This window comes from Artemia franciscana, chromosome 16, assembly GCF_032884065.1.
Source record: "Artemia franciscana chromosome 16, ASM3288406v1, whole genome shotgun sequence".
In the NCBI taxonomy this organism is placed as follows: domain Eukaryota; kingdom Metazoa; phylum Arthropoda; class Branchiopoda; order Anostraca; family Artemiidae; genus Artemia; species Artemia franciscana.
Genome location: NC_088878.1, coordinates 30,269,640 through 30,293,017, shown reverse-complemented (window position 1 = coordinate 30,293,017; position 23,378 = coordinate 30,269,640). Strand labels below are relative to the sequence as shown.

Here is a 23,378-nt window from a genome sequence, read left to right as displayed (position 1 = left end):
ATTTTTCCTCTCCCTTCAGCCCCTCAGATGGTCGAATCAGGGAAAACAACTTTATCAAGCCAATTTGTGCAGCTCCCTGATATGCCTACCAATTTTCATCGTCATAGCACGTCCAGAAGCCCCAAACTCGCCAAAGCACTGAACCCCACCCCCTAACTCCTCCAATGAGAGCGGATCCAGTCCGGTTATGGCAATCACGTATCTACAACATTTATAAGCGTTTTCCAAGATTTCCGGTTTCACCCTCCAACCCTCCCCTATGTCAACAGATCTGGTCGGGATTTTGAAATAAGAGCTCCGAGACATGAGTTTCTTCTAAATATCAAATTTCATTAAGATTCACCCGGTCACCCGTTCTTAGGTTAAAAATACCTCAATTTTTCTAATTTTTCCAAATTAACAAGCCCCAGCTCCTGCAAAGAGAATGGATCCGTTCCAATTATGTCAATTTCTTATCTATAACTTGTGCTTATTCTTCCCATCAAGTTTCATCCCGATCTCTCCACTCTAAGCGTTTTCCAAGATTTCCACCCCCTCCCAATGACACTGGATCCAGTCGGGACTTCAAATAAGAGATCTGAGTTACGAGGTCCTTCTAAATACGAAATTTCATTAAGATCCGATCATTCCTTCGTAAGTTAAAAATACCTAATTTTTTCTATTTTTTTAGAATTAACCCTTCCCCCCGATTCCCCCAAAGAGAGAGGATCCATTCCGGTTATGTCAATCACGTATCTAGGACTTGTGCTTATTTTTCCCATCGAGTCTCGTTCCGATCCCTCCACTCTAAGCGTTTTCCAAGATTTTAGGTTCCCACCAACTCCTCCCTATGTCACTGGATCCGGTCGGGAATTCAAATAAGAACTCTGAGACACGGTATCCTTCCAAACATCAAATTTCATTAAGATCCGATCACTCCTTCGTAAGTTGAGAATACCTAATTTTTTCTATTTTTTCAGAATTAATCCTCCCCCCAACTCCCCCAAAGAGAGCGGATCCGTTCCGGTTATGTCAATCACGTATCTAGGACTTGTGATTATTTTTCCCATCAAGTTTCATCCTGCTACCTCCGCTCCAAGCGTTTTCCTAGATTTTAGGTCCCCCCCCCCCTAACTCCCCAATGTCAGCGGATCCGGTCGGGATTTCAAATAAGAGCTCTAAGAAACGTTATCCTTCCAAACATCAAATTTCATTTAGATCCGATCACTCCTTTGTTAGTTAAAAATAACTCTTTTTTCTATTTTTTCAGAATTAACCCCCCCCCCCAACTCAACCCAAAGAGAGCGAACCCCGTCTAGTTATGTCAATCACATATCTAGGACTCGTGCTTATTTTTCCCACCAAGTTTCATCCCGATCCCTCCACTCTAAGCGCTTTCCAAGATTTTAGGTCCCCCCCCAACTCCCCCCAAAGTCACCAGGTCCGGTCGGGATTCAAAATAAGAGTTCTGAGACAAGATATCCTTCCAAACATCACATTTCATTAAGATCCAATCACTCCTTCGTAAGTTAAAAATAACCCATTTTTTCTAATTTTTCAGAATTAACCACCCCCCAACTCCCCCAAAGAGAGTGGATCTGTTCCAGTTACATCAATAGCACATCTAGGACTTGGGCTTATTTTTCCCACCAAGTTTCATACCAATCCCTCCACGTCCCCCCCCCCGAAAAAAATTCCCCGCCTAAACATATTAATAATGCTTTTAACAGTATACACCAAAAATTGGCACTTGATTGTATCTTAGTTTTGAAAAGAGCACCCACTTGCTTACTAGAAAAGAAAACTATCAAGTGAAGGAGAATCATTATTTAAAATGATTCAGGGATAATAATATAAAACATGTGAATATTTGTCTAACATTGCTGCAGCGGGGATCGAACCCTGGTGCTCCGTATTGCCAAACAGGAGCATCAATTCACTGCGCTACAACAAGTTTTGATTAAGGGATGGAAACTTTTTTTGATTAATCTCAATGATAATCGTTATGAAAACAAATTCGTGGGAATTTCATAAAATAGCCTGAAATTCTCCATAATGGTGTAGCATGGAAATAAAAGCTACACCATTGGAATCACCATAGCTGAATTCCCCATTTTGGAAAATTACAGTCCAAATCCTGAGCAACAAGGCAAATCAATTTTTGCCATTCCATACAGTGACTGGTCTCATTTCTCTTTTTTTTATTCTTCACTAGCTGACCCCTGGCAAGCGTCGGTGAGGCGCTGCGCGCCTCAGCAACATGTGAGGTGTCAGTGCCAGTTACTCGTCTCACTCGGACTGAGCCCTGCCACCTGGATTAAAATAATAAGTACACCATTGGAATCAACACTGCCGTAAACTCTACACAGAAAACTTACAGCTCACTTACTTGAACAACAAGGAAAATCAGTTTACTCGGGTACACCGAGTAAACTCATGAGATCTCTTCTTTTTCTCCTTCTTCGCTGCCAGCAGGGCACTGAAACATTCTACGGAGCTGTTTAAGGGTTCATTTGAAATGAAACTGCTACATCTAATACCTTTTGCAATAAAGTAAACATAATCTTTAAAGTTAAAAATAATTTTTGACAAAAACTGCGTCTTCACATACAATATGATGTCATATTGGATATGATGTCATATTTGAGTGATTCCACTGACTGATTGCCGCGGGTTTGTTCTTTACTAGTTCCAGCTGAGAAATATCCACAAGGTTCTTCCTCTGTGTGGAAAATATTCGTCTTCACATACTTGGAATGATGTCATATAGGAGTATTCCTGTGTGTGATATATTTCCTTTCAGGGACCCCTTCCAGGGAAATAATCATTTCTGCCTTGGAAAGGATAAAAGTGATATATCAAAAAATTTTGTAAGCTAATTTTATACAGGAAATTCAGAATCAGAAGAAGAGAGAAAACAAAGAGCTGTTAGCGACAGTTTCCCTCTCTCTTTTTTATTAATAATTCATTAATTAACTAAAAATTAATTTACTTATAAAGTAATGATGAAATGGATCTAATTTAATCAGTTAAATTTCATTAATTTAAGCTAATTTAACTTAAACCAATTTACAAATTAGTTATTAAAAATAAATAAAATAACAGTAAATTAATTTACCGTTAATTAGTAAACTTTACTATTAAAGTTAAAGTACCAAAATTTTCTTTCTTAATAGTTTTCCCATACTCTTTAACACGTGCTAACAAATAAGAGAAGAAAAGTGCAAAAAACCTTTACTTGTCATCAGATTCCTTTTTCTTCAAGAGCGTTGTCTCTTCTTTCCCTTCTCTTATTTTGCTAGCTTCTTCAATTACTTTCTTCTCTTTTAAACTCTTCGTTTCTACCTTTTTTGCCTCTTCTTTAAACGTCTTTTTCTCTTTCCATGAAGGTTCCTTTCGCTTCGACTATAAAAAAGAAATCAGAAAAAAACCTAAGATCATCTTTGTCAGTCTTGGCAAAGATTAAGTTTGATTTTCCGTACATTTCTCTATCAAACCCACCCTATTAACAATTAAAACCCATTGCATGAAACTTACCTATAATCTATCTATTTGACTAATTTACACAATCTAATCTACGGAAACTAATCTACGTGACAATCGACGCAAATCATTAGGAAACTCAAAATTACTTATTTGAAATTCCAAAGCATGTAATTCTGGTCTAACGCATATTCCCTTTTTAGAACATATTCAGACAAAACTCGACTCCCATAGAGCCCTATTAGTTAAACCCTATCAGTTTAGAACTTTCTCAATTTTTCCGTAAATTTTTGTCCATTTAGGAGGAGATAGGTAAACAAGCTTACCCCTCCCACGAACTTAAGGCACTCCTTCTGCAATATGACCAGCAAGGTGGCTCACATAGATGGCTCATGTAAAATCTTTTCTTGTGTTACGTGAACGCCCCAGTTTCATTTTTAAAAATAAAACTAAAAAAAGAGTCGACGAGCTTCGTCTATTGAGATTCATTTCTCCATCGACCTCTCTTGGAATAACCACCTTGATGGGGTGAGAGCCTCCTGCGCAAGAAAGCTGGGATTTACTCTTCACTGCAAAAAAAAATTCTTCCGCCCAGCTCGATACTAAAAACTCATCACAACACCAAGCCACCTGAGGCCAATACAGCTACGCACACTCTTCCTCCATCCCAATCTATTTAAAGCCTCCCTCTTTACGCCCTCCAAGGAAGCTCCCATTTCCTTTAAATCTTTTTTTATTAAATCCTCCCACCCCAACTATGGTCGACCTGCTTTTCGCTTAGCCCTAGACGGTTAGCCCAAAAGGACATCTTCGGCAATCTGTCATCCTTCATCCGCAGAACGTGCCCTAGTTATCTCGAGCTTTTTCTCATTATAGCCCTAGAAAGCGAGATTGAACCACGCTTTTTGTACAGCCTATTGGTGGAAATACGGCCAGTCAGCCGGATACCCAAAACACTCCGTAAGCAATTTCTCTGGAAAACATCTAGCAAATCTTCATCCACTTTTCGGAGCACCCATGTTTCGGAGCGATATTTGACCACAGTTATCACTGTAGCTTCTAATATTCTAATCTTGGTTTGTAGGCTTATCTTCCTATTCCTCCAAACTTTTCCTAACTGTGAAAAACTACCCTGAGCCTTGGCTATTAATCACAATTCCGTATGAATGCTACGATGTTCACTTGGCTATAACTTCCTCGAAGGGCACCAATCCTCAAGTGGGAATAGAGTTGACACTGTTGGCACTACTCATCGGGTGGACCGCGGGTCCACCAGCGGTCCATCGGGATGGACCGCTCATCGGACTCATCGGGTGGACCGCGCCTGTACACATGATTCGCTTGCACCTCTCAGTGAAAGGGTTGATATAGCGTCGATGGCTGTTTTCTACAAGTACATGAATTCAGCTCCTTCAGATGAGCTCTCTCGTATTCCCCCCCCCCCCCTTGTCCAGCCATCAAGGCAGACACGAAGGCACAGAGATCGGTCCAATTATCTAAAGGAGGCCACGCCACGAACCGATTTGTTGACTCTTTTAAAAGAAGGTTCAACGGTCATTTAAAACCTCAAGGTTTCAGAACAAGGTAAAAGAATAGCGACATATCAGATATCTTTATGTACCCGGCACCGTGAATAAAGGAATAAAAAAAAGAAAAAAAAAATAATACCAAATGATAAACCTTGTACAATCTTTTCTCCCACTTCTGTTATTTTTATGCTCAACAGAACCAACGAAGTTTCGACACACAGTTTATTCAAGTTTTCCCCCAGCTATTTAGGGAGTAAGTAGTCCGTTTTTAAGAACAACATAACATATAAGGATTTTTTTTCTTAGAGTGTAACAGTTATCCCCTGTTTAGAGAAGAATTTAAGAACGTTGGGGAGAAGGTGGAGCATTTTTCTAGGTTTAGCTTCCACTTTGTTTCCCCCAAGTGTATTTGCTCCCCTGCCAATAAATAATAAAAAGGTGAAACTAGATATGTGTAAAAGAACACTCACATAATATGCTGATTCTTCGTAGTCGTCTTCCCATTCATCCCATTTTTCTTGTTCTCTCGACGTCTTTTTCCCTTTTTCGATAGCAGCAACTCTCTTACTTCTATCGTCTTCCCGTTTTTGCTTCCTTTCTAATTCTCTCTTACGCCTTTCCTCTCTCCTCTCATCACGAATTCGAGCTCTTTCCTCTATTCTTTTGTTTAGGTAGTCCACTAGAGGAGTATGAACCAAACCTGAAAATTCCAATTTTATCGAATCATGGTTACAGAAGTATCTGCAACCTAGTAAAGGACGAACACGGCCAGTAGTAACCAAAAAAAAAGCTTGAAAACCCCCTAAAAATGGCGTCGGATCGAAACAAAAAGTAGGTCTACATCACTGGAATCGTCTTGGCCTAAAGTCCCATACGGGAAACTTAAAGTCTCTTGACTAAACAACAAGAAAATTCCTTTGGCTTGAACAACAAGGAAAATCACTTTTTTTGCATGGAAAGCATGATTTTTTTTTCCATATCCGCAGCTGGCGGGGCACTGGAACATCATAGAGAACTGTTTAAAGGCTCCTGTTAAAGGATACCGCTACATCTAGTGCCTCTTGTAAGTGAACAGACGCAATATTTAAAATTAAATCCCTTTTGTGATATTAAATCACGAAAAACTACATCTTATACGACTACATCGTATACGAGATGATGAATGACGTCATAATAGTAGTATTTTAAAGGACGGCTAGGGTGAAAATGATAACAACGTAGTTCGTTCTTTATTGGTTCTTGCTAAGAATATTAAATATAAAAACAAGTTTTTTCAACTGAAAGTAAGGAGCAACATTAAAACTTAAAACGAACAGAAACTATTACGTATATGAGGGAGTTTGCCCCCAACCCAACACCTCGCTCTTTACGCTAAAGTTCAAATTTTGTTCTAATTCTTCAAGAATGACCCCTAAATCACAAAGGCTGCTTAATTAAAATAAATAGCTCTTTTGACAGTACTAGAAAAACTTTAGCGTAAAGAGCGACGGATTGACTAGGAGGCAAACCGCCTCATATACTTAATAATTTGTGTCCGTTTTAAGTTTTACTGTTGCTCCTTACTTTCAGTTGAAAAAACTTTTTTTTTTATTCAATATCTGATCATTTTTTAAATAATGCTGGGAAATCCAGCACCGCCTTCATAAAAGATTCCATTCCCCCATGAAAAATTTCTCCATGACGTCATGACGTCCAAAACGTCTGTATACTTCCCAATAACCAATACTGTTATTGTAATATATCCAAAAGGGAAAGCTCGCGTACAGCTCTTCAGCATAGTCTGATTCCAAATGAAAGTGTTCTTTTACCGAAAGCGGGTGACTTCACGTACATTCACCCTACCAGATCAGTGTCTAATCTTGATCATGCCCTTGTATCTAGTAGTATTTTAGTAGCTCATTAACAGTAGATGTGAATTTTGTGTTTTTGACCATTTACCGCTAAGTTTGACCCGCAACCAGAGTGAAAGAAACGCTCCGTCATCTCATATCTCTGCCGAGGCCTGGCAACAGCATTTTTTGAAAGAGTTTTCAGAACCTGACTTCACAGTGGAATATCCCCTTAAATGTGATCTCAATCGGATACAGTCAAAAAAGGCTGCACCCACGTTTATTGTTTCACTGTCTGATATTAGGAATTCCACGCAAAAAATTAAGAAACCTTTTTCAAGGGGTACAGATAATATTTGCGCACATTCTTGTTGGAAGTCCCTTACTATTTTGTCACCTTGATCTCATGTTCCAAATGGTGTTCACAACTGGAATAGTTCCGACCTCATTCTCTTCTGGTCGTCTTACTCCTGTTCCAAAAAAGAATAAATCGCTGAATGAGTGTTCTTCATATCGCCCTATTACAGTTGCTACTACTTTCTACAAGATTTTTGAAACACTCATAATGCCAGAACTTACAGATAAATGCTACATGCCGCCATATCAGTTTGGCTTCCAAAAAGGCATAGGGTGTGCCCACGCTCTTACTGCACTATCGTCAATACTTATAGATGCTGATAAGTCTGGTGATTCACTCGTCCTAGGGAGTCATGATGTAAGCCATGCTTTCGACTCTCTGATTCACGCACAAATTCTCCTTTAGCTATATAAACGTGGAGTTGACACGTCTGCCATTCGTGCTTTGTATGATATGTATAACCATCTTGCTGTTGTAATCACGCTACCTGATGGGACCGTAACACGTTTCGTTATTCTAGTCCGTCGAGGCGTCAGACAGGGTGCCCTTACCTCTCCAGTTGCCTTGAATAACTTTATCCTGAACGCCCAATCCAGCGCAGTTCCTTCGTGTATTTTAAAAGGGATTGATGTGTCACTTATCGCTTACGCAGATGATATTTTTAACCCCAGTCGAATAGTACAGTCGTTCGAAAGAAATTTTACTATTTTAAGTAAGGAATATACTAAAATTAACCTTACATTCAATGGAGAAAAATTGGACGTGGTTCTGTTCAACTGGGGTGAAACTCGAACAGGATTTACTATTATTCTCGACAGCGCACCAATTTCCCCAAAATCACAAATGAAATATTTAGGGCATCCTATCGGTGACACTCTTAAAGCAACTAGAAGGCTCTTGATCCTTCATTTCCAACGTCAAACAGCAACTGCATACGGATGCTTGGTAGCAAACAAACTTCTACTCAACCGCAAACTGCTAGCGAAACTTTACAATGCTTCTGCACTCCCAAATTTCCTATACCTTGCATCTTTTTGGCATACGTTTACGATAACCGAGACGAAGGAGCTTCGGCGAATCTATTTCCGGTATGCAAAATACCTGCTTGCCCTTCCACCATGGTCAAGCAATTCCTGGGTCATTAAAAGGTACGGCATCATAGACCCGAAGGTTTCTATCAGAAAAAGCACAGAAGCTTATAATAGTAGAATTGGTTGGCATCCATGGAGCGCTATTTTGATTCAATGAATGTTTTGCTTTTGTATGTTTTAATTGTTCTTAAGTAAGGTGAAGTGTTGTTTAGTTTGTCAGACCATTTTCTTTTTCCTCTTTTCTTTTATTCACATTATACTCCGTTTTTCATGTGTATTATAACGGGTTATAAATAAATTCAATTCAATTCAATTCAATACTGTATGTTAGTAACAGGCAAAGTTCATAACTTGCTACCCTTCCCCCGGGGACTGTGGGGATTAAGTCATTCTCAAAGACAAAGTTATTAAATTTTTTGACTATGCTGAACAAAATGGCTATCTCAAAATTTTGATCGGGTAACTTTGGGAAAAAATGACCGTGGAAGGGGGCCTAGTTGCCCTCCAATTTTTGCGGTCACTTAAAAAAGGTACTACAATTTTTAATTTCCGTTTGAATGAGTCCTCTAGGACCAGTGGGTCGCTGAGATCAGCGCTGGAAAAAAACTAGAAATAAATAAACAAATAAACACGCATCCGTGATCTATTTTCTACCAAAAATACAAAATTTTTGTACACACATTTTTCTGTATACAAAAAAAACTTTGTACACAAAAATACACATTTTCCAGATAGAAGCTTGAATCCTCCTCAGTAAGGTTCTCTTATACGCTGAATCTGATGGTGCGATTTTCATTAAGATTCAGTGACTTTTAGGGTGTGTTTCCCCCTTTTCTCGAGAATAAGGCAATATTTTCTTAGGCTCGTAAATTTTGCTTGATGATATTTATATATTTGAAATCAACATCAAAATCCAATTCTTTTGATGTATCTGTCGGTATTAATATTATTTTCATTTTCAAAAAATTTAAATTATTTTACTTTTGTTTTCATTTATTTTGATTTCATTTAGAAGATTTTCATCTAAATCGCGAGATACCTGCTACCTTAACCATTTCTGAAGTGAAGTGAATTGAAAACAATTACTATTAAATTATAAATCATGCTATCTTCCCTTGTGGCGGCCGGGTTTGAACCTAGGAGCCCAGATTGGTAGGCACGATTACTTCCACTACACCATCACAAGGGTCCATAGCCGTTTGTTGAGATGCTCTGATTCTGTTTTGAATAGAAGACAATTGAATAAGAAGTGCCACGCTGGTCACTCTGTAATTGTGCTATTGTTCAGTTTTTTGGGGAAAATAAAGAAAATAAAAAGGTAAAAACACCTCTTTTAGTTGCTTACATAAAAAGAATCAGTTTCGTCGGCTAAATCTTTCATGTTCTTTTCATTTGCAAAATACAGTCGAAATCAGTTTTGTTTACTTGATTTTCAATCTTCGAAGTCTATTCAATAGAGTCATTTTAATTATTTTAGATAATCTTTCAACGCTTTTTCTTTAATATTCCGTGTGAAAAACCTTTTTAAACAGAGGAGTAGGAATTGATCAATTTTTTTAGGCAATGAACAAATGAATGATTTATTTATAACCCGTCATAAAAAATAAATTATCGACAGAGTACAGCACAAACAAATATATAAAAGGAAACAAAAAGAAAACTTCTACTTCTTCTACGGGTACAGAGACAAAAACATTTACTTCCTGCTGTGGCCATTTTTTTTTACTGCTACAAGATATGGCTCCATTTCGTGTGACAGTTTATCCTTGAGATCCACAATACTTGCTCCAATGGCAGTAAATGGATCAGTTAGATTATAATGACACAATAAACGAAAAGAGTTTAGGGTGACTTGATTAATGTCTGTGTCAGTAAAGATTCTCCAAAACTGTGCGACATACAATAGCTGCAGCAATAACATTGGACAATCCTCTGGGTCGTACCCACAATTTTTTATGTGTGTGTGTGGGGGGGAGGGATAGGAAAAAGCTTCATACAACCTATCAGAAATTTCAGAAATTTCAGAAATTTGTTAATATTAATTTTTGTTAAGTTCTCACGAATCGGACAAAAATTTGGGGGAGAGGGGGGGGACCTAAAGATTCGCATTTTTCGGGAGGGGGGAGTAGATAAAAATAGTTTGGGGTCCAGGGTGGGAGGCGAAGGAGATATTTCAAAAAACACTAATAGCACCATCTGACTTGATTAATGTTTGTACAAGTAAAGATTCTTCAAAACTGTGCGACATACATTAGGTGCAGCAATAACATTGAACGACCTTCAGGGCCGTATCCATAATTTTTTTGGGAGGGGGGTATGAAACAACTTTATAAAACCCAACAGAAATTTGTTAATATTGGTTTTTGTAGACAAAATGAGTTTGGGGTCCAGGGTGGGAGGCGAAGGAGATATTTCAAAAACACTAATAGCACCATCTGACTTGATTAATGTCTGTGCCAGTAAAGATTCTCCAAAACTGTGCGACATACACACTTTGCGAACAATCCTCAGGGCCGTATCCATATTTTTTTGGGAGGGGGGTGAGAAAGGGGTCAAAGAAAAACTTTATAAAACGCATCACAAATTCCTTAATATTCATTTTTGTTACGTTTCTACGAGTCAAACGTTTGGGAGGGGGGTGTGACCCCCCCGTTGATACGGCCTTGACAATCCTACAAGGATTAGAAGGTTAAATCTCAGCTTATTTGCAACAATACTCTCACAGGCGGATGACGTTCGCTTCTTGATGTGCGCAAGAAGCTAAGCCCTTGCTGCAGAGATGAACCTACCTATTGGCAAACCTAGGTATGTCAACGAAGCACACGATGTGATGATTGCAAACGCAAGTATAACACAAATATCCACTCTAATTAAACAAGATGATTTTCCATTTAGCATTGAAATCTAGTCCTATTTCAGTATATTCATCTTTCACAATGATATATAATGTTAGAAATAACCCTTACTGGTGAGGGTATCAACTCCCCTCCCTCCTTTTTTAAGATTATGTTGTTGCAACATAACCTCAATCAGAGAAAGCGAAATCATGATAACTAAAAATCTAATCTTTCTAAATACTACGGAGATGATCTTTTAGAGGCAGAAATAGGGGACACTTGCCCTGGGAGCAAAAACTTTAGGGGGTGCAAAATTTCAAATAAATAATCTTACGGTTATAACAATTTTGCAAATAAAGTAGAAGGCACAGTTAGCAGCATAAGGCGTAGTTGAAAGTATAATGAATCCGAAATTTTAATTTTTTCATATCTCCACTACCATTCCTTGAAAATAGAAGTAAGTAGATCGAATTTAATTAATTTTGTTAAAAATTTGGCTGGTAGATTTTTGGAAGGCATGGGGTTGGGGGGGGGGGGCTAATCAAGATTGAGCCTTGGGTGCGAGAGAGGCGAGAACTGCTACTGACACTAAGCAAAACAGAGCCCTAAACAAAAAAGGCTTACAATTGTTAAATAATAATTTTAGATAATATTTTTAATAATATTTTTATTTTTAAATAATATTTTTATTTTTAAATAATATTATAATTTTTAACAATAGGCTTACAACCTTTGAACAAAAAATATTGAAGCTTCAAAAATAGAAACAAGTTACCTTTCTTCTCTTTGTTTCTTTCTTCTAGTTCTTCTAAGATAACTTGGGCGTTTGGAAGCACAAATGCTTCTGGGTTTTCGAGAGTTTCCAAAAATTTAATATACTCTGGTTCATTTTCAATTGTATTCACTTTATCATCTTTTTTCTTCCCTTTGGGTGTTTTCTGATATGGAGCAAATTCAACAATGGCAGGATACTCGTTGCCTACAAAAAAAAAAAAAAAAAGTGAGTCTACGTATGCGTAGGAAGGCTAGTTCGTAAATGGACCCTCGATACGGTCTGTGATATTAGTGAAACTACAGAAACGGTGTTTAAGGAACACAAATATACCCAAAAATAGCAAAACCCATTGCAAACTCTGAACAAATTGACTCATGAGAAACATGGAATCACTCTTTACAGGGTCAATATACAGGGTCACTCCCGACTTTATTGCTTTTATACTCTTCTAAATCAATATGCTCCCATGTTTTTTTCGACAATCTTTCGACCTCACAGGTTTTTTTTTTTTTTTTTTTTTTTTTTTTTTTATAAATTGGATTTTATAAATTGGATTTTTAAGACGGATTTTTTATAAATTGTCAGGTTATTCTATATTTTGAACCGATTTATTGTCAACCTTTTAAATTTTGTAATTTTGTACATATTACAGTTTTTTTTTATACTGATTTTATGACTGACCTTTGAACTGTATTATGATTTGATGCATTTTGTAGTTTTTAGCATCGATTCTATGACTTACATTTGAATTTTATTGAGTTTTTTTTATCTATTTCTTAGTTTTTATTGTACTTTCAAGTCTATTAAGTTGTTATATTTTGTTTTTTTTTGTATGGACTTTTTACTTGACCTTTTAAGTTTATTAAGATTTTTATTTTTCGTTGTTCTTTGTGTAGATTTTATGACTGTCCTTATAAGATTCTGCATTTATTTCATACTTTGTATTTTTCTATAGACTTTATAACTGACCTTAGAAGTTCATTCAGTTTTTTTTTAATTCTTACCTATTTCACAGGTATTTTCCTGTACTAATTTTATGACCAATCTTTCAAATTTATTAAGTTTATTATATTTCGTTCCTTTTCAAGCAGCTTGTACACTCGTACTTAAACGGTTATGAGTTGCTGTCAAGTTGCTTAATCGCTAGGAATAAATCTGCATGCAATGATCTGCATCCAGCGTGCTTCTACTCTGAGCAGAAAAAGCACTGCAACGAGAAGCAATGTTCTGCCACTTGTGACAGTACGAGCAGTCGCCAGTGCTACTTTCCTGGGAAGTGGAAGTTGACTGAGCAGTGTTACTTTGCTGGGAAGTGGAAGTTGACTGAGCAGTGTTACTTTGCTGGGAAGTGGAAGTTGACTGAGCAGTGTTACTTTGCTGGGAAGTGGAAGTTGACTGAGCAGTGTTACTTTGCTGGGAAGTGGAAGTTGACTGAGCAGTGTTACTTTGCTGGGAAGTGGAAGTTGACTGAGCAGTGTTACTTTGCTGGGAAGTGGAAGTTGACTGAGCAGTGTTACTTTGCTGGGAAGTGGAAGTTGACTGAGCAGTGTTACTTTGCTGGGAAGTGGAAGTTGACTGAGCAGTGTTGCTTTGCTGGGAAGTGGAAGTTGACTGAGCAGTGTTACTTTGCTGGGAAGTGGAAGTTGACTGAGCAGTGTTACTTTGCTGGGAAGTGGAAGTTGACTGAGCAGTGTTACTTTGCTGGGAAGTAGAAGTTGAATGAGAAGAATCCAAGCCTGTGAGTAATGGGATCGGTGTTCCTGGTGGATGAGTAACCGAACGTCCATTAGCTGGTGTTAAAGCGGATTTATTTTGTACTGGAGTGCTTTTGGGGGTAAAAGATTTAGATTTCCATTGCTGACAGAGCCACTTTCTCTCCAGTTTATCCATTGTATCTTTGTTGTACGTTACTGAAGCACAATTAAAGTGAAACCAGCTGCAGCACTCTCCGCACTCGATTCCACCTTGAGCTCTTGTAACGTTCTTTTTGCATTTAGGACAGCTATTTGCCACGGTTCACGGTCTTAGCGAGAAGCCAACAGATGTCAATTCGTCACGGGGTTTTCAGAACTTGGGGGCGGGGGATTTTTGACCTTAGGAAAGTGCAGATACCCGAATTGCCTAGCCCAGCAGTTTAAGGATGGAAATCCAGCCGGTACCAATACGGCCCTTCGTGTTCGTTATCGCTCTCTTCTGCACAGACTTCTCCAAGTGTTGAAGATAAACGACTCAGTGCACTTTTTTGGGAAACAAATACTTGGCAACTATAGACCGGTGCTATATGAAGAGCAACAAAGATGGCACTAGGTGCAATTGGCGATGTAGATGGCGAGCTAGTCAATATGAGAAAAAAGATGACGTTGATAAAATACCCAGAGAAAAAGACCTATACTAGGAATTGGAGAATGTCTCTCAAATTCGCCTTAGCTAAAAATCTATCTTTAGAGTGTATAAATTAATATGAAAATAACCTAAAAGTAATGCAGAAGCTTTATCCCATTAACAGCAAAAAGTCAAATTTAGCCACAATAACCCTGGATTTACCATAGATGAGGTTCTTGTATCATGAAAAAAATAATATTCTATATTTTTCAGTTTTCAAACAGTTCGTGGTAACGAACTGTAGTAAGGAGAGACCCGGCACAATAGTAAGCTAAACTCTAAAAAACGGATGCTAAAAGATAAATCAAAAGAATTGGATTTTCATGCTGATTCTAATTACATAAGTTTCATCAAATTTAGTCTTTGTCATCAAAAGTTAAAGGCCTGAGAAAATAGTTAAAGGCCTTGTTTTGGAAAATAGGGGGAAATACCCCCTAAAAGTCATAGAATCTTAACGAAAAAATTGGATCCCCTCCGCAATCCCTTGCTCTTTATGCTAAAGTTTGACTCTTTGCCACAATTCTGCTTTTTAAAACAATTAAAAGCTTTAGCGTAAAGAGCGAGGGATTGCGGAGGTGACAACCCATTTCATATACGGAGTAATTTCTGTTTGTTTTAAGTTTTAATGTCGCTCCTTACTTTCAGTTAAAAAACTAGTTTTTTTTATTTAATTTTCTATAAGAATCCGTAGTGTGGGGTTAAAATTAATGCTAGAGAAACTTTTTCAGCAATTTTTAATCCTGAATCAAACAGTATTTTTAAATTAATTTCAAAGCTTCTGAAGTTGACCTGAAAAATAACACTTAATATTGTTCCCAAAAGATTTTGTCTATGCTCTTTGACAACCTCGAAATACTTACTACTACTACTACTACTAACAATTCACCGCAGCTCCAAGCTGCCTGAGGCAGTTACGACACTGCTACGCGCGCTTCCCCTCCATTCCAACCTATTCCAAGCCTCCTTCTTTACACTCTCCCAGGAAGTTTCAATTTTCTTTAAATCTTTCTTTGTGACATTTTCCCAGCCCAGACGAGGACGACCTGCTTTCCGTTTAGCCCTAGATGGTTGGCCGAAAAGAACAATCTTCGGCAATCTGTCATCTTTCATCCACAGAACGTGCCCTAGCCACCTCAACCTTTCTTTCATTATAGCCCCAGAAAGCGGGATTAAACCACATTTTTCATACAGCCTACTGTTTGAAATATGGTCGTCAGCCGGATACCCAGAACAATCCGTAAACAATTTCTCTGAAAAACATGTAGTAATTCTTCATCCGCTTTTCAGAGGGCCCATGCTTCAGAGCCATATTTGACCGCTTTCATCACTGTACATTCCAATGTTCTAATCTTAGTTTGCAGACATATTTTCTTATTCTTCCAAACTTTTTTAACTGTGAAATAAACCTGAGCCTTTGGAAAGTCTACTTTTAACACCTGCACTACTCCCACTATCTTTAATAATAATACTACCCAGATAAGTGAAGCTACCGACCAAATCAATCTTTTCGCTAACCACCGTCACACTTTCATCTTCACTTATTCCTAGTCTTAGTAACTTAGTCTTCTTAACATTAATTTTCAAGCCTATTCTAGAACCCTGAATTCGAAAAACCTCTAAAAGTTTATTCATTTTGCTCATACTTTCATCTAGGTTGCTTAAATCATCAGAATAATATAAGTCCAAAACAGTATTTCCTCCCAATTTGATTCCGTGGTCTCCCATTACCTTTCCTGTGCTCCTTAAGACAAAGTATATCAAAATGCTCCATATAAAAATGGATAAAGCGCAAACCTACATAACTCCTGATTTAATACAACACCAGTTACTAACCTCATTTCCTACCTCACCCACAGCTGTATTATATATAGCACTAATTACTTTAATGTATTATTCTGGTATACCATTGAAGGATAAGAACTTTGCTAAAGTTCTTCTATCAACAGAATCGATCACTTGCTCATAACCTATAATACTGAGGACCATAGGTGTTTGACAACTAAGGAACTTCTCTGTTATTAAACTAAGAGTGAAAATTTGGTCGACACATCCTCAACCTTTTCTAAAACCACACTGCTCTTCACTTAAAACTTTGTTTACAAAATCTCTAAGTCTAAAGATTATCATATTACTAAGTAATTTGCTACCTACAGACACCAGAATAATGCCTCGATAATTACGACACTCACTCTTATCAACTTTATTATACTATGGTTTGATTAACGTTTTCATAAAATCGTTAGGTACTTCCCTTTTTTTCCAAAATAATATTCATATACCTACACTCTTTTTATATGTTTAAATTGTAAGAGCAGAAGTAGTAATACTAGTATCTCCAAAAGTTTAAACTTAAAAACCCCGGTCGTTCTCAACATACTGCTGAGGTGCCTTAGTGGCAACCATAAAAACAATGCCTTTTGATTTATTTCAAAGCAACATTTAGTTCTAAAGCATAATGGGCCAATTGTAGACTTGTGGGGGGTTGACATGCTTAATATCTCAAAAGACATAGTTGCTGGACCGTTCTGCTATGTTGAACAAAATGGCTGTCTCAAAATTTTGACTGGATGTGTTTAAAAAGGTACTCATGCTGCAACTGGAATGCAAGGGGGGGACTTTCGCCTTCATATATCTAGTAAAAACATTCTAAAAAAGTAAAAATGCAAACATTTAAAATGTATTTTGTTGTCAGTAACGTGCAAATCATGTTCTCGTCTTGAGAAGGCATGGTGGTTTTCAGCCCTACTCATGTTAATTTTTACTCATTTTGAGTTTGACTCGGTTATTTACTGTATGATTTAAGTAAAAAAAAATACTTTTAAAATGTTTTAACTTTTTTAACTTTAATAAATTAAAAATTATCGAAACTCTAAATAATATATATTAGTATATGTATATCAAACTGACAGTCTACAGCCATTTTTTCTGCAAACTGCAAGTTATGTTCAGATCTTTAGAAGGTATGGGAGTTGTCAAAGACATAATTTCCATACCTTTCAACTACACCAAAAAAAAAATGGCTATCTCAAAGTTTTGATTAGATATTTTTTAGGAATTGATGGGTTTGGGGGGCAGCTGCCCTCCAATCACTTTTGACTAATAACAAGGACACTAGCCCTTTCCAATTCCAATCAAAGGAGCCTTTTTCGAACTTTCTACGACAACAAAAGCCATCTCAAAATTTCTATTAGTTGCATTTCGGGAAAATACAAGGCTTGGAGGGGGGGGGGGGAGAGTTATCCGCCCTCCCATCACTCTCAATCTTAAAAAGAGCACTAAAAATTCTGATTAACAATCAATGGAGCCCCCTCCGAGGTCTATACAATCACCCTTTCTATATATCTTATTTTGCCCCCACAGCAAAACTTACAAACCTCGCCCTGAGGGTTGTGGGGTGTTGACATCCTCATAGACATAATTTCCGTTCGTTTCAATTGGCTATCTCAATGATTGGATATGTTTGGGGAAATTCTGGGTGTGGGAGGGGGTTGGCTGCCCTCCAATCACTTTCAACTATTAAAAGGGCACTGGCCCTTTCAATTTCCAATCGAATGAACTGTTTTTGAGGTTTCTACAACAAATGGCCATCTCAAAATTTCTATCAGATGCATCTCAGAAAATACGAAGTGTGAGGGGGGAGGTATCCACCCTCCAATCACTCTGAATCTTAAAAAGGGCATTAAAACTTTTGGTTACAAATCCAATGAGCCACCTACGAAGTTTATACGATCGCTCTTTCTATACATACCTTATTTTGCCCCCAGGGCATAACTTGCAAGACTTGCCCTGAGGGCAGTGGGGGGGAGGGATTGTCATTCTTAAAGAAATAATTTCTAGACCTTTCAATTACGTTGAACAAAATGGATACCTCAAAATTTTTATTGGATGTTTTTGGGGAACAGGTGGGCATGTAAGGGGGGTTAGTTGCCCTCCAATCACTTTCAACTATCAGAAAGTGCGCTGTTTCTTTCCATTCCAATTGAATGAACTGTTTTCAAAGTTTCTACGACAAAAAATGGCCATCCCAAAATTTCTATCAGATGCATTTCGGGAAAACACGATGTGTGGTAGGGGGTATCCACCCTCCGTTGCGTTGAACAAAATGGCTATCTCAAAATTTTATCAGATGTATTTAGGGAAACGGTGGGCGTGGGAGGGGGGGTTAGTTGCCCTCCAATCACTTTCGACTAAAAAAAAGGGAACTGGCTCTTCTAATTTCCAATCGAATGAGCTATTTTTGAGGTTTCTTCAACAAAACAATATTAAAATTTCTATTCGATACATTTTGGGATAATGAGAAGTGTGGGTGGGGGTATCCAACTCCTGACCACTTTGAATCTTAAAAAGGGCATTCGAACTTCTGATTCCCAATCCAATGAGCCCCCTCCAAAGTTTATACGATCACCCTTTATATACAAACCTTTTGTGCCCCAGGCCATAACTTACAACCCTTGCTCTGAGGGCTCTGAGGGCGGGATGTCATCCTCACACATAATTTCCAGACCTTTCAATTACGTTGAATAAAACGGATATCTCAAAGTTTTGACTGGATGTGTTTGGTGAAATGGTGGGCCTGAGAGGGGGATTAGTTGACCTCCAATTACTTTCGACTATTAAAAGGGCACTAGCCCTTTCAATGTCTAATCGAATGACTTCTTTTCGAATTTTCTAAGACAACAAATGGCCATGTCAAAATTTCTTTCAGATGCATTTCGGAAAAATATAAGCTGTGGTGGGGGGGGAGGTTATCCACCCTCTGGTCACTCTGAATCTTGAAAAGGACACTATAACTTCTGATTACCAGTCCAATGAGCCCCCTCCGTAGTTTTTACGATCACCTTTTCTATTTATACCTTATATGTCCCCAGGGCACAACTTACAACTCTCGCCCTGAGGGCTGTAGGGGGTGATCATCTCCAAAGACATAATTTCCGGGATTTCAAATATGTTGAACAAAATGGTTATCTCAAAATTACGATGGTGAGAGGAGTGTTAGTTGCCCTCCAATCACTTTCAACCATAAAAAAGGGCACTAGCCCTTACAATTTCCAATCGAATGAGCTATTTTCAAAGTTTCTACGACAACTCTTTCGATACAAAGTACTCTGGTCTAAAAAAAAATAATGATAATAATAATAATTGTTTATATATTCATTTTTTTTTTAGCCAGCTTTGAGAATTCTAGATGAATACAGACATACAGACGAGATGGCTTGAAATTTGATTGAACTCGACGAAAGATGTGGAGTAGTTGAAAGGGAGAGACTTTGTACAATGGACGCAATATGCAGGTTCAGATCGTTGGCTATCTTACAAGGGGGCTCAGAAAGATGAAAATTAACTTCAACAGGGTTTTTGCCGCAAATCTCTTTAATTTTCCTGTACCATTGTACCAACATGCTTTGGCTTGTTTGAATACAGATCCTTAACTTTACTATTGTAATACTCAGAAGCTGCCTTTCTCAATTTCCTTTTCAGGAACTTTCTTAAATTGTTAGACTGTCTGACAAGTGCTTGCTTGAACAAATTATTTTTTTCTTTATAAGTTTTTTAAAAGTCTTTTAAAAGTTCTTCAAAAGATTTGAAAATTACAGCCCCTTACCTGGAATTGAAAGTTTTTCCAAGGGAAGTAAAAAGCGAAGTTGAAACTTGAAACAGACATATATTTATATATATATATATATATATATATATATATATATATATATATATATATATATATATATATATATATATATATATATATATATATATATATATATGTATATATATACTAGCTGTTGGGGTGGCGCTTCGCGCCACCCCAACACCTAGTTGGTGGGGGCGCTTCGCGCCCCCCCAAGCCCCCCCGCGCGCGTAAGTCGTTACGCGCCATATTAGTTACGCGCCATTGTAGTTGTGTCCCTATGTCCCACCTGTGAATATATATATATATATCTATATATATAAAAATAAGTTGTCTGTCTGTCTGTCTGTGGATCAGGTGACGTCATGTTTCTGTGTTGACTGACGTCATGAAATTAGTTGTCGACTTGGATAAGGTCATCAATGCCTACCAGATTTAAGTTAAAAAAACAAAGGTTCGTCGATATGTACTTCAGAGTGACGCTGAAAAATAAAGAAGAAAAAGAAAACTGAAAAAAGAAAAAAGGTAAAAAACTAAAAAAAAAACTAAAAAGAAAAAAACACTCAAAGAGAAATTACAGACCGGGACACAAATGACGACCGAGACAGAGGGAATATAAGTGACGACCGGGAACCTCAAAGAGAAATTACAGACTGGGACACCCGGACACAAATCACGACCGGGCTCATTGTCTGTGCATATAAATAGATTGTCAGGTTTACCGACTCTTGAACATGCAACATATAATGGTCCATGGGAAAACAATCCGTATTCAGATCTATACCTCATGATTCTAATGATTGCCCTTGAGCTTTGTTGATGGTGATTGCTAATCGACCATTCCCAGTCCCGGTGTCCCGGTCGTCATTTATATCCCCCTGTGCCCACCGGCGTCCCCGTTGTAGTTGTGTCCCTGTGTCCCGGTCGTCATTTATATTCCCTGTGTCCCGGTCGTCATTTGTATCCCGGTGTCCCGGTCTGTATATACATTCGTTTTTTAGTTTTGTTTTTCTCCTTTATTTTTTTCCTTTTTCTTTTTTTTTCTTTTTTAGTTTATTTAGATTTTTTATTAGTTTTTAGTTTTTTTATTTTTAGTTTTTTTGTAGTTTTTACCTTCTTTTTAGTTTTTTTAGTTTTTTTTTACTTATGTCCTGGTCGTCATTTATACTCATTGTGTCCTGGTGCTTTGTTGATTGCTAATCGAACATTCCTTTTGTCCCGGTCGCTTTCTCTTTGAGTGTTGTCATTTATTTTTTTCTTTTTTAGTTCTTTTAGTTTTTACCTTTTTTAGTTTTTTTTTAGTTTTTTAGATGAAAAATTTTTTTAGTTTTTTTCCTTTTTTTCTTTTTAGTTTTTTATTGGTTTTTACCTTTTTTTAGCTTTTTTAGTTTTTTTTCGTTTTTTCTTTTTACTTTTTTTTTATCTTTTTTATTTTTTTTTTATTTTTATTCTTAATTTTATTAGTTTTCTTTTTCTCTTCTATTTTTCAGTTTTTTCCTTTTTTTAGTTTTTTTTTTAGTTTTTAGTTTTTTTAGTTTTTTACCTTTTTTAGTTTTTTTAGTTTTTTAGCTTTTTTATTTTTTTTATTAGTTTTTTTGTAGTTTTTGCCTTTTTTTAGTTTTTTCAGTTTTTTTTTAGTTTTTAGTTTTTTACCTTTTTTAGCCTAACCAGGATTTGAACCTGGGACCTTCATTATCCGTTCTGACACCCTCTCTCACCGAGTGACTACTCCAGCATGTTCATTTTGGTGTTTTAAATGGTATATTATTAACCAAATTAATGTGTTTTTACAATATACTAAGCATCGTCATAACAAAAATGACGACAACTAATTTCATGACGTCAGCCGACACAGAAACATGACGTCACCTGATCCACAGATCCACAGACAGACAACTTATTTTTATATATATAGATAAGGTTCACGGATTCTTTCATTAAAATTAGAAATCTTTTTTATCCTACAGAAATTGAGGGCACCAAATAGCTCACACTAGACTGTGACATACCCACAGCAAGGAATTGCGTCAGCAGTATGAATATTATGTCATTTGTTTTGTCAAACCGTTACAAAATAAGCAGTATAAATTTTGAAAAGCGTATCACATTCGTAGGTGAAGATGAATTAAAATCTAGCCCCTCATACCCGTTTTTTTAAATATCAGATGTAACACAACAACTCCTAAGACTCTTTTCATCGAAAATATTTTTTTACACTCATTGCATATTAAACAAACGAATTACTACCTTGAGTTTTCTTTTTATATTATTTTTTTTACTAAATTGTGTTTTGTAGTTTTTAGTCATAAGAATAAATTGTCGTTGAGATTTTATTCGTTTTATTCCCTTTCAATTCTGCAATTTCCAATTTTTTTTTTATATTGTCACAACTTTTTTAACATTCTGATTGGTTTTTTTTCAGACCACCCATATTATATTTGCTTATTTTTGTTTTTGGTGTTTATTGAACCTAAAGTGCTAATTCAACCCATCTTGGCTTATGATAGATATTTCTCAGAAATAAATCTTATCTTATGCAGATTAAAGATTCAAGCATGACTACATACCTAGTTTTAGCAAGATATGGCATCTCCGCCATTTTTCAAATACGAGCTTAAAGTATTTTCATCTTGGGCGTCTAGTCAGCACATTATCCTCAGATTTTACAGATGTAGGCTATTCAGATTTCAAAGGAATTCAAGAAAAAGTAAAATCAGTATTCCACTTTCTGGATATATTCTACCAAACAAACTAACAAACAAATAATACCAACAAATCGTTTTAGATTTTGTAAATTTTTGTTGCTTCTACCGCTGTGGATGAAAAAAAAAGATTTCTATTAGAAAATTTCTGCTTCCTCATATTGCAGCAAAACTAGAATTACTTTTATCAATTACTTGTATCACAATTACTAAAATCATAATCAAAAAATATAAAAAAAAAGTTGAAAAATCAATAAGTCGCGCTTGTTGATTGCCATATTAAAGAGTGACAGAAAATGGACAGTATTAAAATTTTACTCAGGTTTAAAAATTATTTATAAAATTTGGAAATCAATTCTAAGTCCTGTCAAACAAAAGCTTCCAAATACAAAAGCTTTCAATGTATACTGCAGCAAAACTAGAATTACTTTTATCACAACTACTAAAACAAGGTGAAAAAATATAAAAAAAGACGAAAAATCAACAAGTCATGCTTGTTGATTGCCATATTAAAGAGTGACAGAAAATAGACAGTATTGACACTTTACTCAGGGTTAAAAATTATTTATAAAATGTGAAAATCAATTCTCAGTCCTGACAATCAAAAGCTTCTAAATACCAACACATATTGCAGCAAAACTAGAATTACTGCATAAAAAGCTCTGCACACACTGCACACAGCTTTCGTTTGTATTTCTCCAGATCACCTTAGTAGGTTCTTTCAGTTTTTAGTTTTTTCCACCTTTTATGCTTGGTTCTTCTTTTTTTAATTTTTACTTCATGCACT

General features: G+C 36.7%; 1 protein-coding gene across 2 annotated transcripts in view; it reads right to left on the bottom strand.

The window, feature by feature from the left end:
- LOC136037334 (regulator of nonsense transcripts 3B-like) overlaps positions 1 to 23,378 on the bottom strand; it is a 45,425-nt gene that overhangs the window by 17,969 nt on the left and 4,078 nt on the right. For both annotated transcript variants that reach the window (XM_065720006.1, XM_065720005.1), the window contains exons 3-5: positions 11,882 to 12,085; positions 5,462 to 5,691; positions 3,218 to 3,384 (exon numbers count right to left, since the gene is read on the bottom strand). In XM_065720006.1, coding sequence (XP_065576078.1) covers positions 3,218 to 3,384; positions 5,462 to 5,691; positions 11,882 to 12,085 — 601 coding nt within the window. The remainder of the gene's footprint in view (positions 1 to 3,217; positions 3,385 to 5,461; positions 5,692 to 11,881; positions 12,086 to 23,378) is intronic.